General features: G+C 44.1%; 1 protein-coding gene across 5 annotated transcripts in view; it reads right to left on the bottom strand.

The window, feature by feature from the left end:
- The window catches only part of LOC139277536 (extracellular sulfatase Sulf-2-like), a 383,019-nt gene that overhangs the window by 73,694 nt on the left and 293,244 nt on the right, over positions 1–16,081 (bottom strand). For all 5 annotated transcript variants that reach the window (XR_011596105.1, XM_070896109.1, XM_070896110.1 and 2 more), the window contains one exon: positions 9,270–9,439. Coding sequence is in view for 4 of the 5 variants with exons in the window: in XM_070896109.1 (XP_070752210.1) it covers positions 9,270–9,439 (170 nt within the window). In the remaining variant the exon portion in view is untranslated. The remainder of the gene's footprint in view (positions 1–9,269; positions 9,440–16,081) is intronic.

The raw sequence follows: 16,081 nt of genomic DNA on the forward strand, positions 1-16,081 counted from the left end.
AAACGCACTGCGCATGCGCTAGAAAACCCCCAAAATCTGCACATGCGCAGTAAAACATCATTAAAAATTCAGCACATGTGGGGATAGCAGTGGGTGGAGTCGGCTGCGTGGAGGATTGGGAGAAGGCTGCCCTTGATGTTTTTCAGTTGAAGACTCCTATTTATCTGATGATTTTGCCTGCAGTGTTGATTTAGAAGACTTCCCAGGACTTGAGGAACATCTCTAAAAGTTTTGGGCCACCTGGGACATCGATGGAAAAGGTGGTGAAGATTTATTTTTTATTTGAATGCTTACAGTCATCAAAAGGAGTAGCATTAATGGTAAGTTTTCTTTTATTTGTTTTATTTTTAAAGTTCATAAAGTTGATGTTTTTTTTTAAGTTCCATTAAATTTATCTAAAATAGTCCCTTCGGCCGGGGATGGGAGTGGGCCAGCATGGCTTTCTTTAACTGCAGGTAAGGCTTTTTCCTGTGGTGTTTCTAGCGTTTGTGTGGTGATTTAAAAAATATTGCTAATGAGGAAACTTGGCCTTATATCCTGAAATGGCGCGTATGATACTTTACAACGCCATGTATTGTGCCAAACATTCTAGCATTGGTAGTCGATGGCGGCGTCCCAACATTGTGGAATATTTAAACTAAGCTTCAGCGCCAGAAAAATCACTGGGTGCCGAAAAAACGGAGCCTAGTGCTGGACAAAATTGGGGCCTTTGTCTCTCTCTTAATAAGCCAGTCTAGGACAGTTGGGAATGAGACAGAGAGCTCTTTCTTTCAAAGGTCAATGCCACTTAGTACAGGGACTGTTAACTTATGAGTATACTTAGCCCATAGCAGGCAGGGCCATGTATTTTTTTTTTGGATGTTACTAATAGAAAAACAGGTCTTTCACTAAAAGATTATTTTCTATTAATTTCTATGTTTCCATGTAAAATGAGCCAGTTTGTTTGTTTATTGGCTTCACCTCACTAAAGTGCTTTTCAATCACTGTCTGCAAAGAGGAGAATGCATATGGTGGTGTTTACAGGGGTTGAATTTTTATGATCCCCAGGTCATGGGGATTCAATATTGGATACTAATAGTGCTCTCCAGTTGATAGGGACCACAAGGTCCACTTACAGTAGTCACCTATGCTGCAGACCCAAAATTTGAAACATGTTTACTGTTACATGTACTGTTATAGGCATCACGAACACATATCTTCACTTACATCTCAGCCAGTCTACATAATTAGTCAAAATCTCTCTCAAGAAAATGAATTTCCTTTCTACTCAACTGCTCACACAGAGCTTTGCAACATCAAAAAGTAATAATACTATTACAAACACACTGTTCATTGTCGGACACAAATATTAGAGAACCTGCAGAATACCACTGGTTATTTTTTCCTTTTATCACCATTCTCTGCCAGCTGGAGAATATGTGAACGATTTCCTGGATGTCATGTATTCAACTGTCATTGTAACCCATGTATAAACTGACCTAAGTTGTACACCATGAGAACACTGACCACTAGGTGGTGAACTTGTGGTAGACACTCCTAACCTGGACTTTCAGGTATAAAAAGGGAAGCTCCACCCACCTTCTTCACTTCAGTGCTGGCTAATAAAGGTTACTGGTCACAGATGACCTTCTCTCAAGTATGGGCCTCGTGTGCATTTGTACTGTATAGTAAGGACATATTATTAGCGACGAGAAACTGGGATTTAAACCACGCGAGCAAGGCCACTAGCAGCACAGACGAGAGGAACTGTGTTGGTGATGATTGGGACGATTTTATTGAGAGACTACAGCAAAGTTTCATCACTAAGAAATGGCTGGGACAGGATTCGGCCGACAAACGCAGGGCTCATCTCCTGACGGTTTGTGGATCCAGGACGTACTCCCTGATGAAGGACCTTCTAGCGCCAGAGAAGCCGACGGACAAAACTTTTGAAGAACTCAGTAAGTTGATCGGGGAACATTTTAAACTGGCAAGCAGCATGCACATGGCGAGACACCGGTTTTACACACACCGGTGGCGAGAAGGGCAAAGCGTTCCAGACTTCGAGGCAGACCTCCGGCGACTGGCGAGCCTATGTAAGTTCCCAGATGTACGCAGAGCGGAGATACTGCGAGACTTTTTTTAATTGAGGGCATCGGACACGCTGGAGTTTTCAGAAAACTGATTGAGACCAAAGATTTGACCCTGGAAACGGCGGCTTTGATGGCCCAGACATTTATCTCAGGGGAGGAAGAGACCAGAATGATGTTCGACAAAAATCTTGGTTTAAATGCAGCAAATGGACAGGGAGTCAACAATGTTATCGCGGCACAAAGTTCTCCAGGCAGACAGGGGCAATCGGATATGCCCGAGCATGTAGTCGAACCCAAAGGGAGATTTCAACAGAGACAATGGCTAGCTGAACGGTGATTCATGCCATCGCAAGCGACAATGCAGCCAGTAATGGGGCCATCAACACCTGTCAAAGGTGCGCTTAGGGACAGTTACAGAGACAGTCAGAGAAGATCGACTGATAATGGACCTTTTGTTTCCACAACAGCTCATGTTGGAGGTGTGGAGGCAAACACACAGCCAGAGCTTGCAGGTATCAGCAATATACCTACAGAAATTGCAATGTCAGCGGTCACTTGGCGCGTATGTGCAGCCAGGTTGATGCACAAGGAGGACGGGCCCGATGCAAGCCCTACGAGGCTAAATGTACACTGGGGGAAATTACTGGAAGCTGAAGTTTGGCGAGTTCACGTGGAGCATATATACAGTTCATACACCAGGACGCCACCGATAATGATGAAAGTGCTCCTCAATGGCATCCCAGTATCAATGGAGCTAGACACGGGGGCCAGCCAGTCCTTGATGAGTATCAAACAGTTCAAAGGTTGTGGGTGTCCAAGGCCAGGAGGCCAAAATTATTGCCGATTGACGCACAGCTACAGACATATACAAAGGAGATCATTCCAGTGCTAGGCAGTGCCACGGTAGTCATGACCCACAAAGACTCGGAGAACAGGTTGCCACTCTGGATTGTCCTGGGGGATGGTCCCGCGCTGCTGGAGAGGAGTTGGCTGGCTGTCATGAACTGGAAATGGGGCGATGTCAATGCAATTTCTTCTGTGGAGTGAATATCATGCTCACAGGTCCTGGACAAATTTGACTCACAATTTCAACCCAGCATTGGCACTTTCATGGAGACCAAGGTAGTGATTCATATAAACCCAGTCGCCAGGCCAGTACACCACAAGGCCAGAGTGGTGCCGTACGTGATGCGGGAAAAGATAGAAGGCGAATTGGACCGCCTCCTGAGGGAAGGCATCAGCTCGCCAGTCGAATTCAGTGACTGGGCGAGCCCGATTGTGCCGGTGCTCAAGGCGGATGGGTCGGTCAGGATATGTGGTGATTACAAGGCCACCATCAATCGGTTGTCACTCCAAGACCAGTACCTGCTACCGACAGCGGAGGACCTCTTTGCGACGCTGTCCGGTGGCAAACTTTTTGCAAAATTGGACTTGACCTCAGCTTACATGACCCAGGAGCTGGCGAGTGAGTCGAAGAAGTTGACCACCATCACGACACACAAGGGGTTGTTTGAGTACAACAGATGTCCGTTCAGGATTCGCTCGGCCGCCGCGATCTTTCAACGAAATATGGAAAGCCTCCTCAAGTTGATTCCAAGGACAGTAGTTTTTCAAGACGACGTCCTCATCACGGGTTGCGATACTGAAGAACACCTCCACAACCTGGAGGAGGTGCTACACAGACTGGACCGGTCTGCGACTGAAAAAGGGGAAGTGCGCCTTCCTAGCTCCAGAGGTAGAATTCCTGGGGATGAGGGTAGAAGCAGACGGGATCAGACCTACTACATCCAAAACGGAAGCGATCCAGAGAGCACCCAGACCCCGTAACATGATGGAGCTGCGTTCGTTCCTGGGGCTCCTGAACTATTTTGGTAACTTTCTTCACAAATTAAGCACGCTGTTAGAGCCGCTACACTGGACCTACCCGGTCCAGTCTGCGTAGCACCTCCTCCAGGTTGTGGAGGTGTTCTTCAGTATCGCAGCCCGTGATGAGGATGGGGGACAGCCAGGAAAGGGCTTTTGATAGAGCATGCAATTTGTTATGCTCCAACAATCTGTTAACGCTATATGACCCATGTAAGAAACTTGTGTTAACGTGTGATGCATCGTCCTATGGTGTCGGGTGTGTGTTGCAGCATGTGAATGCCAAGGGTCAGTTACAGCTGGTAGCTTATGCCTCCAGAAGTCTGTCCCAGGCAGAAAGGGGCTACGGGATGGTAGAAAAGAAACCGCTTGCATGTGTATATGCAGTAAAAAAAAATGCACAGTACCTGTTTGGCAGGAAATTTGAACTGGAGACAGATCACAAACCCCTAACGTCCCTTTTGGCCGACAACAAGGCCATAAATGCAAATGCGTCGGCCCGCATACAGAGGTGGGCACTCACGTTAGCCCCCTATGACTATACAATTCGGCACAGACCGGGCACTGAAAACTGCACCGATGCACTTAGCAAGCTCCCACTAGCTACCACCGAAGGGGCAACCGAGCATACTGCTGAGATGGTCATGGCTGTTGAAGCTTTCGAAAGCGAAGGCTCACCCGTGACAGCCCATCAGATCAAAGTCTGGACAAATAGAGACCCGCTACTGTCTTTAGTCAAGAAATGTGTCCTGAATGGGGACTGGGCAGCCATGTACGGGGCATGCCCTGAGGAATTTAAACCATTTTACAGGCGCAAGGGTGAACTCTCGACTCAGGCCGATTGCCTACTATGGGGAAACCGAGTAGTCATGCCCCAGATAGGCAGAGAGGTGTTCATCAGAGAACTCCACAATGAGTACCCGGGCATTGTCATGATGAAGGCAATTGCCAGGTCACACGTTTGGTGGCCAGGGATAGATGCAGACCTGGAACTTTGTGTTCGCAGGTGCAACACATGTGCCCAGCTGGGCAATGAGCCCAGGGAAGCCCCCCTTAGCCCCTGGTCCTGGCCCGCCAAGCCATGGTCACGCATCCATGTGGACTACGCAGGTTCTTTCATGGGAAAAATGTTTTTATTTGTAGTAGATGCCTACTCCAAATGGATCGAGTGTGACATTCTTATTTCAAGCACATCCTCTGCCACGGTAGAAAGTCTACGGGCAATGTTCACCGCCCATGGTCTACCGGATGTCTTGGTCAGCGACAATGGCCTGTGCTTTATAAGCATTGAATTCCAGGACATCATGGCAGGAAATGGTATCAACCATGTCAGAATGGCACCGTTCAAGCCGGCCTCAAACGGCCAGGCGGAACGAGCAGTGCAGATAATAAAACAGGGGCTGCTCAGAATCCAAGGGGGTTCCCTACAAAGCCGCTTATCAAGCCTCCTGTTGGCCAATAGATTCCGACCACACTCGCTCACAGGAGTTCCACCCGCAGAGCTGCTAATGAAAAGGACGCTCAAAACCAGGTTATCCTTATACACCCCACCATGAAAGAAATTGTTGAGAGCAGGCACCGGTCACAATGTGACTACCATGACGGGAATGCGAGGGCGCGATGTATTGCTGTCAATGACCCTGTCTTTGTCCTCAACTATGCTGCAGGGCCCAAATGGCTCGCAGGCACTGTGATTGCCAAAGAGGGGAATAGGATTCTGGTAGTTAAACTTACCAATGGACAAATCTGCCGCAAACACGTGGATCAAACAAAAAGGAGGTTCAGCAACCCCATAGAAGAAGCAGAGAAAGAACACGATGTAGAGTTCACTCCACCACAGGTGACCGAACACCGGAACCAAGTGGTGGAGAGCCCAGTCACTGTGGGCATTCCGGACAGGCCTGAGGCACCGCAAACAGCAGACACTCAGGCCAATGCCCAACAACTGGAGCCTCAACTCAGGCGCTCAACAAGGGAGCGTAAACCACCAGAGAGACTTAACCTGTGATCCCAATAAGACTTTGGGGGGGAAGTGATGTCATGTATTCAACTGTCATTGTAACCCATGTATAAACTGACCTCAGTTGACACTGTGAGAACACTGACCACTAGGTGGTGAACTTGTGGGAGACACTCCTAACCTGGACTTTCAGGTATAGAAGGGGAAGCTCCACCCACCTTCTTCACTTCAATGCTGGCTAATAAAGGTTACTGGTCACAGAGTGACCTTCTCTCAAGTATGGGCCCTGTGTGCATTTGTACTGTATTGTAAGGACATATTACTGGATATAAAGCTTATTTATTAATATTAAATAAGGAATTTTGTTATCTGCCTTTTGAAAGTAAACTAGCTCATTCTGGATTCTCCTGAAGGTTCAGCAAGTTTATCTAGTGAATAACTAAACCACACAGACTGGGAAGATCCAGACTTGATTCCTTGTTTCTACTGAGTTAGCTGTTTTTATTGGGTTGTGTTACGGACATTAAAATTGTCGTCAACGCCCAAATTAGGGAGGGGAGTATCGGTCAGCTTTTCCACTTCTTTAGCAGTACCTCAAACCTTAGCTAAAGTGTGTATGTTTTGACATTAAACAACGACATGACACAGCTTGTCTATGATGCTAATCTACTGTTGGATAGCTTGATGACACACACTGTCTGGGCTTAATTCACAATGGTCACTTGTGTCTTGTACTGGAGAGTGAGTGGCACTCAAAACTGTTCAAAGGAGAAAATTAGCAAGCAAAAAAATGAAAGTATAAATTATCAAAATTAATTCCAAATTGGCACTGACAAGGCCCACCTCAATGGTAGATCTAACACTGGTACAGATTGAAACAAGTGGATGCTTGCCAGTATAAACTGCTTCTTTCTACCACCTGTCCCTTTCCTCATCTCCCAGCAGGTAATATGTTAAACAAATCTGTGTGCCTGCATGTGCAACATCCACTGTGCTCACACATGTAGCAAATGCACTTTTGTTCCAAATACAAACATAAGCATTAATGAAGTGTCCCAGCATTATAAGCAGGACAGTTCCACTAAATCAGAATGTATCTATACGTAGACATCTGATTGGCAATATCACTGCAATGTCATTACTCAGATGCCAATTTCTTACCGGTGTCCAAAAGCTCAGTCAGAATGATTCCAGCAGTAGCATTGTGTCAGCGTTTGTGCTGCCTTGTGACCTATGCTACTGGTAATCTTGGATAACCCACTTGTGTTTGTCATGACATAGAGATGATAACTTTCTTTCTTCCTTGAATGCACAGTTTTGGCACGCATAGATGCGGGTTTACCACAAACATCTATTTGCCCTGACATTTCTAAGCTTATCAGACAGTTCTGAACACAAAAAGTGACTCAAGTTCAGACTGTATTACATAAGCTGATCTAATCAAGATGCTGATAACTGGCAAAACTATTTTGTTAGCTGACAGAACTGGCATGATGTTGATAAGTGCAGTACCTAGAACCAGAAACAAATTGCTGTGTGTCGAACTTGCTTGGCATAACCTTACTTTTAATGCCTAGAACATTCATGGGCCTCGCTATTAGCAATTGCACCCCCCCCCCTCCCCACAACAGGTGGGAGAGGGGTTTTAAAGACTTAAATATGGGAATGTGTCCCCAACACTTCATTAACATATTTAAATCGGGCTCCCACTGTGCAATTGGTGGGCCGATTTAAAATTCACTGACGTTGAGTGCGTTTCCCAGGGAATCCGGAAATCCGGCAGTGAAATGGAAGCGGGTGCTGTCAGCTCCCCAAGGTAAGTGCCTTTTCCAGAACTCCTTGTTGACATTTGACTTCCCCCAGCCCCCCTTGGCAATCAAGGCCACTCTCTCTCTCCCCCCCCCACCCCACCACGATCGCCGATCACACCTCGCCCCCCTACAACCCTGCAGTCCCGATGATGGCCGATCTCTCTCCCCTCCCCAAGCCCCAATCATTGATCTCCGCCTTGCCAGTTTCTTTGGCCATTTTCAGCTGCCCCCATACCCACCCCGTAAATAATGGGGCCATCGTTTCCTACCAATGATATGATCCTCTTGCATAATCGATTCCAAAACAATATCAGCAAATACACAGGATTTTAGATTGCTGGGATTTGCATTAATGGGGGAAATCTGAGCATCCACGTAGATTTTGAATCTCAGTTGAAAACCAACAAAGTTGTAGACTTGATTTTCAAGGTTTTTTGTGAAAATTATCTACAATTATTCTTATCTATAAGGATTTTGGGTACAATTATTTGCACTTAGACACTCAGACAATGTTTTATATCTTTATACATTATCATCTCCATTACAAAGTGCTTTCTGCTGACAGATATGTGATTTTGAGACAGACTATTTACTATGGATCATGTGGGGAACCTGTATTGCAGGATGGAAAACCTGTTGCATTGGTAAGTTTGTCAGGTAAAAGTAAAAACACTGACAGGTTTCCTAAACACACAGTCAAAGGGTTTTGTCTCTCTGGTGTTGAAATTTTATCTAAAATTCTTTGTGCTCCATATTAAAGCAGTTCATAATCTGCTAAAAAAAATAACTGGGATAAGCAGAGTTATCCCAAAGGGATTTTACACAAATGTCAGAGGAAAGGCTGATTGTTTCTGTTGGGCCTGGATTGGTTGACCAGATACTAATTGAGAAGTAGCCATTTTTTTTAAAACTGCCACAGCGTCCCTTTGAGATCAGTTAAACAGCAAGTTTTAAATGATCGGAAGAGACATGAGCAGCAACTTAAACACATTTTTATTAATTTCTTGTTTTTAAATTAGCTCTTGTCCCAAATTTCCCCTCCGATTTTCTCCTCTTACCTCTCCCCTCCAGCAGGCAGCTACTCATTCTCGGGCACTTTTTCCACAAGCAGGGGTGGCTCCTCCAATACCTTATCCAAATGAAATGCTTCTTGCACAAACCAGGACCGAGTTCTGTGGGCGATTATTCCATGGGGGCTATCCCAACCCCCTAAGCTCATACCTATTCCCACATGGTTTCCATGCAGGAATCACTGAACAGTGGTCAGAAGGATTTTCTCCCTGCTAAGTCCAGGGAGACTAAGGTGGTTTGCAGAATCCCTCGTCCCATCACCATAAATGAGACTGACTAACTCAGCAGTTTTGGGGCCCTGCTGAGCTGCATTAGTATCACAACATGACACACACTCTACTTACTCTATGAACCACAGTGGAGTACCAATTTAAACATAAATCTACAATGGACTGCTTGTAAGTTGCTTGAAAGACAAAATATGAAAACTGTAATGTCTACTACATCTCTTTGATGGCCAAAAGACTGAATTATAATACTGTTAACACTCACATGTGCTGAGAAGCATTTGGGAAGAGGTTGGAGAATTGTGGAGCTGAATCCTCGGGGCCATGGGGTGCTGCATGGCTGATCAACAGCATAACTGGTCTGTGAGGATAAATCTTCTTGGATAATTTAAAGTAATTGATGCTGTCATTTGTCATCAGGTTTGTTAAGTAATCCTACCAAAACAGAAGTGTAATGTATTGAATGTTAAATATATAAAGAAACATTTCATTGAAAGAAGCACAATAAGAACATTCTCAGTTTCAAAACCTTTCCGTGCAATATTTTAATTGAAAAATAGCTTCCATCACAGAAAAAAGGACCAAGACAATACTAATTAGATTGAATTATAAATATTATATAAACATTCTAATATTAAATTATATTTTAATTAGTCTATTCTCGCTGGAAACCAGATAATAAATTGAGCTAAAATTCCTGAAGAATATTCATGTTTAGAGCCGTGGGCATCACTTAAATAATGCAAACCAGTTAGAATCCTATTACAATTGCTGAAGCTGATGAGCTTTATTGCTAGAAGTTGCCAGTATTTGATTACTCTGCTTCAGGATATTAATGTTAATGTAGATTGTTGGGGGAAATCAATTTGAAAGTGATTTTTAACCCTTTGTTTTCAAAGAATCATAGAAGCTACAGTACAGAAGGTGGTGATTTGGTGCATTGCACATGTGCCAGTGTTAGGCCTTCATCTAGAGCTGTCCATACTAATCTCAATTCCTATAGCCTCTTATTACAGAGTCACAGTATTCACTGCATTAATTGAATAGAAGTGTTTTGAAAGCAAAGAGTGAATATCAATTAACAGTAAAATATTTTGTTGCGCGGTATTTCTAACATTTAAGTAAACATTTACTGCGGTTTTATATAGGCAGATCGTTGCACTTCCTCAGAATTAGGACTGTAGAAAGCTTACTTTTCGTCTAAAGATCTGTTATTTTATCACTCGGGCTACATACAGGCCTCGAAAACAGTGACCCCACCTTCTTCTACAAACCATCAGAAGTCTTAAAATACCGGTTCTTCCTATAACCTGCTGTAATTGTTTCTTTCCTTATGATACACAATAACCTACCACTTCACTGTCACTTTTCTTCTCTATCATTTAAACTAATGGAGAGCATGCGGGCAAAATATTCCCTATTAGTTGGATAAAACCAGGTCAGTTTGGCTGCTTTTGTTTCGATTGCCCCAGCTATATACCAGCTGCAGTTGATTCATCAAGTTCCAGAGTAAATAGTAAGATTATCCACCGAGTCAATCTTTTAGTTAGGTTTCCTTCAATAGTTTCTGGAAGGCAGCATTGTGAAGTATTCTTCATCTATTTACCAAACATTATTGTTTAAATTTGGTCAACATCATAACAATGTTTTTGTCAGATGTTTTGATTGCAGGCTTGGGATGTCCCAAGTAGACCCCGCTCCTCCTTAATTGTTTTTAATCATTCAGGCATCCCTCACATACTGTAGGAGACATACCAAAGTAGCACTGTATCAATTTCTGAGGTACTTACTGTTCATTTTCCCATTTAATGTTCAATATATTTTTCTTGTGGTTTATAATCTTCATTGTAATTTTAGGCTATCAAGTTAGTCTAGGAAATTTGATAAAAATTTGGCATTTGGATGAGACACAATTTAAACAATTCTCATGTCTATTTGTAACAGCACCTGGGCTATCATCTTCTTCTTCAGCAGTCCCCCATTGTCGAGGATGACTTGCTTCCACAGTAAAATGAGTTCAAAGGTGACTGATGAGACCAATGCGGTATCTATAGTCTCCATTACAGGTAGGAAAAATGGTGGTTGGAGGGATGGGTGTGTGGGTGGGGTGCTTGATTTGTCGTACGCTCCTGCTGCTGTTTGTACTTGGCTTCCACATGCTCCCGAAGAAGGGACTTGAGGTGTTCGGCGCCTTCTTGGATGCTTCTCCTCCACTTTGAGCAGTCTTGGGCCAGGGATTCCAAGAGTCAGTGGGAATGTTACATTTTTTTTAAAGGAGGCTTCAAGGATGTCCTTGAAGTGTTTTCTCTCCCCTCCTGGGATTCACTTGCCATGACATAGCTCAGAGTAGAGTGCTTGTTTCAGGAGTCTAGTATCGGGCATGTGGACAATGTGGCCCGTCCATCGGAGCTGATCGAGCGTGGTCAATGCCTCGATGCTGGGGATGTTGGCCTGAGATAGAACGCTGACGTTGGTGTGCCTATCCTGCCAATTAATTTGCAAGATTTTGCGGAGGCAGCATTGGTGGTACTTCTCCAGTGCTTTGAGGTGTCTACTGTACATAGTCCATGTCTCTGAAGTATATAGGAGGGCTGGTATCACTACTGCTCTGTAGACCATGAGCTTGGTGCTAGGTTTGAGATCCTAGTCTTCGAACACTCTTGTCCTCAGGCGACCGAGGGCTGCACTGACACACTGAAGGTGGTTAGACAATTTCAACTTTTTAAAGGCGCCTCAGAGTCCTTGACCAGGTAAGAGCACTTATTTTAATGGATTCAAGTAGGAATTGATCCAGTCTACCACTCAATACTTATCATTTAATATTCTTAATTCCCCGTACTCTCATTCTCCATGTAATGTATTCTCATTTAGGATGATTGCTTTTATTTAATCTTCTGGAAACCGGAAGATGGCTGGGTGAGATTTCTAGTATATCCCCTGCAACTTGGGATCAGGAAGGGTGAAGAAAGCATCTCTCTTTAGCAGAATATAGAATCTAGTGTTTTCTGGGTTTGAACAATACAAAACCCTCACACAGACTGGTATTTTTCCTCCAAATATCTTAGGCACAACTGCAGCAGGGACCAAAAAGGCCTATTTTAGGTCCCTTGCTCTAAATACACCATGCTTTAATGCTAGAATCTGGGGCTTCGCTCAAAGCCAGAGTACCAAGCTTCACATTCTGCATGTTTATGAGACTGTAAAGTGCCAAAGCCAAGGTCTTGGGGGAAAGATACCTTCCACTGGGATGGACATTTTTTTCTTAAAAAGGGAAAAGCTATATTCTGAGGATATCACTGGTGCAAAAAAAAATCCACTGGATTAGCTGAGAATATTAGGTACTTATTGTTTTGTAGACTAGGCCTGCTGAATGCACAAGGAAATAGCACCATTAGAGATATGTTGAGAACAGTGAATTGTACACCCAACAAAGGCAATTAAGCAAGATTAATGAACAAACGAACAAAAACAAGGCATTATAAAAAGCCAACTCCATTGCTATGGCATGCCAGGAATCAACGAGAAGAGAAATAGTATAACAATTAAGCACCGAAAAGAGCTATGAATTGTACTAATTTCTCCTCAGTGTCACAAAAAACAGCAGGACCTGGTTGTGGAAGCTGATTAATAGCAACAGGAGCTTAGAGAACATTCTCAAAACTGAGGGAAAATGAATTGAGCTCTTTGAAGGTATATAGGGCAGGAGTGGAGTGGGTACATAACATCAGGTCAGAAGATGTAAACTTCCCAGCATCCATCAAAAGGGCCAATTTCCTATCATGTGGAAGGGATGTATGAAATATTAGTTCCATACACCTGCATTCAGTTGAAATAAAATTATTTCCCTAACCATAGGGGGAAAATACATGACCATAAAACACTGCAATCCATCTGACTAACATCTCTTATTCTCAAATATCTATCCAATTCTTCCACAATATCCCCTGTGCCTCCATGGGAAGTCCATTCCATGAGTTCACCACTCTCTGTATAACGTGGTTAAATCTAAACTATCTATAAGCTTTAGCCCATGTCCCCTGTCTCTAGAGTTCATGCTATTTTTGAACATATTACCAGGTTTCAAATTACCTATTTTCTTTAGAATTTTGAATACTTGAATAATATCTCCCTTGAGCCTTCTCTTTCCAGAGAAAATAATCCCAGATTGTTCAAGCGCTCTTCATTGCTCAGACACTTTAAGCTAGGTATCGGTTTGGGTGCCCTTTTCTGCACCCCTTCAAAAGCTGCAGTATGTACTCCAGATGTGGCCATACCAGTGTCTTGTACAGTCTGATTTTCACCTCCTGGGATTAGTGCTCTATCTTTCTGCCACTATTTCCCAAGATCTGGTTAGTTTTCCATTTGCTGCTACACACCATCCTGTTGGTTTTTGAGTTATCTAATATAATGTAGTGGATGGTGAATGGAGAAAAAGCAGGCAAAGGGAAAAAGGAAAACGAAGAGGAAAAAGGGGGAGGGGGAGTCTAAGGAGATTTTTGAAGGCAGGCAGGGAAGTGGCAAGGGGAGATGCTCAGGGATGGAGTTTCAGCTGGTGGATCAAGTTGGCTGCAGGAGCAGCCACTAATGAGAGAGGCAGATGTGCAGACAACATGTTTTTGGACTTTAGAACAAAAGGGAAGGTTGGAGATAGGTGATAGGATGGAGGATTTGAGTGTTTTTATGACCCACTTAAAATAAACAGGCTGATGCCTATGTTAAAATAGCAGAAAGAGGACTGATACAAAAACATTAAGACCGAGAAATTCGGGTCATTTGTGTCTCCCATTGGGGTGCTAACAAATTTGCAACAGCGCGCGGCGGCGCTAACGACTCCCCCTAAATTTGGCGGGTGTTTAGTGGCGGCGGTAACCCGTAGCGCCTCGTTCCACTGCACTGCCGATACTGACGTCGTCACCATGCACAGCACTCCGTTAGCGCCCCGGACCCTAAATTAGGTATCGCCCTCTGAAGCTGTGCCGTGCAGTGAGAGCGACAGCTTCAGGGGACGTGTACTGGGCGGCCGGCTGCTCGAAGGGCGAAAGTTAAAGGGAATGTGTGCTGTTTAAAAAAAAAAAAAAAAAAAAAAATTTGATTTTTTTTGTGCGCCCTGTTGGCGCTTTGAGTGGCGGGTCCATGCCGTGATCGGTCAGCCTGGTACTGTGCTTGAGTGCCGGCCTGCTGGCATGGCAACCCTCTCCCCGGTGGTCCAGGTAGGACCCTTTTTTTGCTGCTGTGCATGCAGCTTGGGCCCTTACCTTTAATTCAGGAAAGAGCCCCTCTTACGCAGCAGTGCTACACGGCCCAGTGTGTGGCATTGCGCCTTGCTACTGCCACAGAAAGGAAGTGGAGCACTTGATTTAGCTCTCCACTTCCTTTTGGGGGCGGTAACCCCAATTTTTCGATAGAGGCGGGACTTCTGTGGCTTGCGCATTGTCTTGTGATTGTTCCGCACTTTACCCTGCAAGTGTTCATCTGTTAATATTGGCAACATTAATTAATAGACTCATGTTTTAGTGACCTAGCACTTAAAATAGCAATACAGATCAGAAGGCTACCATTGCATGGTGAGCTTTTACATTTTAAAGATCAACTTATACATAATAATTTAAAATTTGGTACAGACATGTATTTTTAGATGAATAGTCAAGGGTATGGCAATTGTCAGATTTTCTTACTGGAGTACTGTCTCCAGGGAATTCTTTGACAGACTGCACAAGCCTCCATAAAGTTTTCTCTACGCCATGTTTGCTGAAGTTCAAGTCATAATTTCCTTACACGAAATGAAAAAAATTGTATCGTTCTGAAATATCAAATTTACAAACACTTAACATATTGATGAGTGGGAAAAAAAACTGGCCATGTTAGCAGGGTATGTAACCCAGTGAAATAACCTGGCAGTGTTAGCAGGCTATACAACTGCTTAATTAGTGTCTTCACTCTCATTATATTTCCTTCCATCAGTCCTTCCAACATTTTGCGCATCAGTCATCACCTTCTAAACAACAGTAACTTGCATTTATGTAACACCTTTAAACTAGAGAAATGGCCCAAGACACTCCACAGGGGCATACTCACAAAAATGGATCTAGAGCCAAAGGCAGAGCTATTAGGGGGGGGGGGGGTGGGGGGGGGAGAATAAAAGCTTGGTCAAAGAGGCGGGTTTTAAGGAGTGACTTAGAGGAGGTGAAGGAGATGGAAGGACAGAGAGATTTAGGGAGGGAATTCTAGTGTGGGATCTAAGCAGCTGAAAGTATGGCCAATAGTTTGGCAAAAGCAGGTGGGATACACAAGAGGCCAGAGTCAAAGGAACAGAGAGTTCAGGGAGAAGATGCTGTATGGATGAAGATGGTTACAGAGATAGGAAGGGACCAGACATGAAGGTATTTAAATACAAGGTTGAGAATTTCAGATTTGAGGTGTTGAGGGAATGGAAGCTAATGTAGGACAGCAAGGTAAGGCTGATGGATGGGTAGGACTTGGTGCTGGATAGGATATGGACAGAATTTTAAGTACATGGAAGATTATGGAGGGTGAAAAATGAGAGGTTGGTCAGGAGAACATGCAAATAGTCGAAACTGGAGGTGCCAAATGCATGGATAATGGTTTCAGCAGCAGATGAGCTGAGGTAGGAGTGGAGGTGGACAATGTTATGGACCTGGAAGTAGGTAGTCTTTGTATTGGAGAGGATATAAAGTTGGAAGTTCAACTCAGTCGAACCTGAGACAATGGCAGGGGAGGAAGGTGGAATCAGTGGCGAGGGTACCAAGTTTGCGGCGAGGACCAAAATCAATGGCTGGAGGAAATTGCGGCTCATCCTGTCTGACAATATAAAAGCAATGAAGGTGTTGAGAAAGATGGTGACAAGGTAGAGCTGGGCCTAGTCAGTGTACATATGCAACCTGAGCCTACAGGTGAAGTTTTCAAGGGGCGGCATGCAGGTGAGGAAGGCTGAAGATAAAGTTTTACGAGAATAGCTATGATTTAGTTTATTGTTTTCATTTTACTCCCAACACATCAACCGGATGAGAAAATTGTAAATGAAAGACCATTTTTTCATCAAAAAATGGTGCGCTAACT

This window comes from Pristiophorus japonicus, chromosome 12, assembly GCF_044704955.1.
Source record: "Pristiophorus japonicus isolate sPriJap1 chromosome 12, sPriJap1.hap1, whole genome shotgun sequence".
NCBI classification, from domain to species: domain Eukaryota; kingdom Metazoa; phylum Chordata; class Chondrichthyes; family Pristiophoridae; genus Pristiophorus; species Pristiophorus japonicus.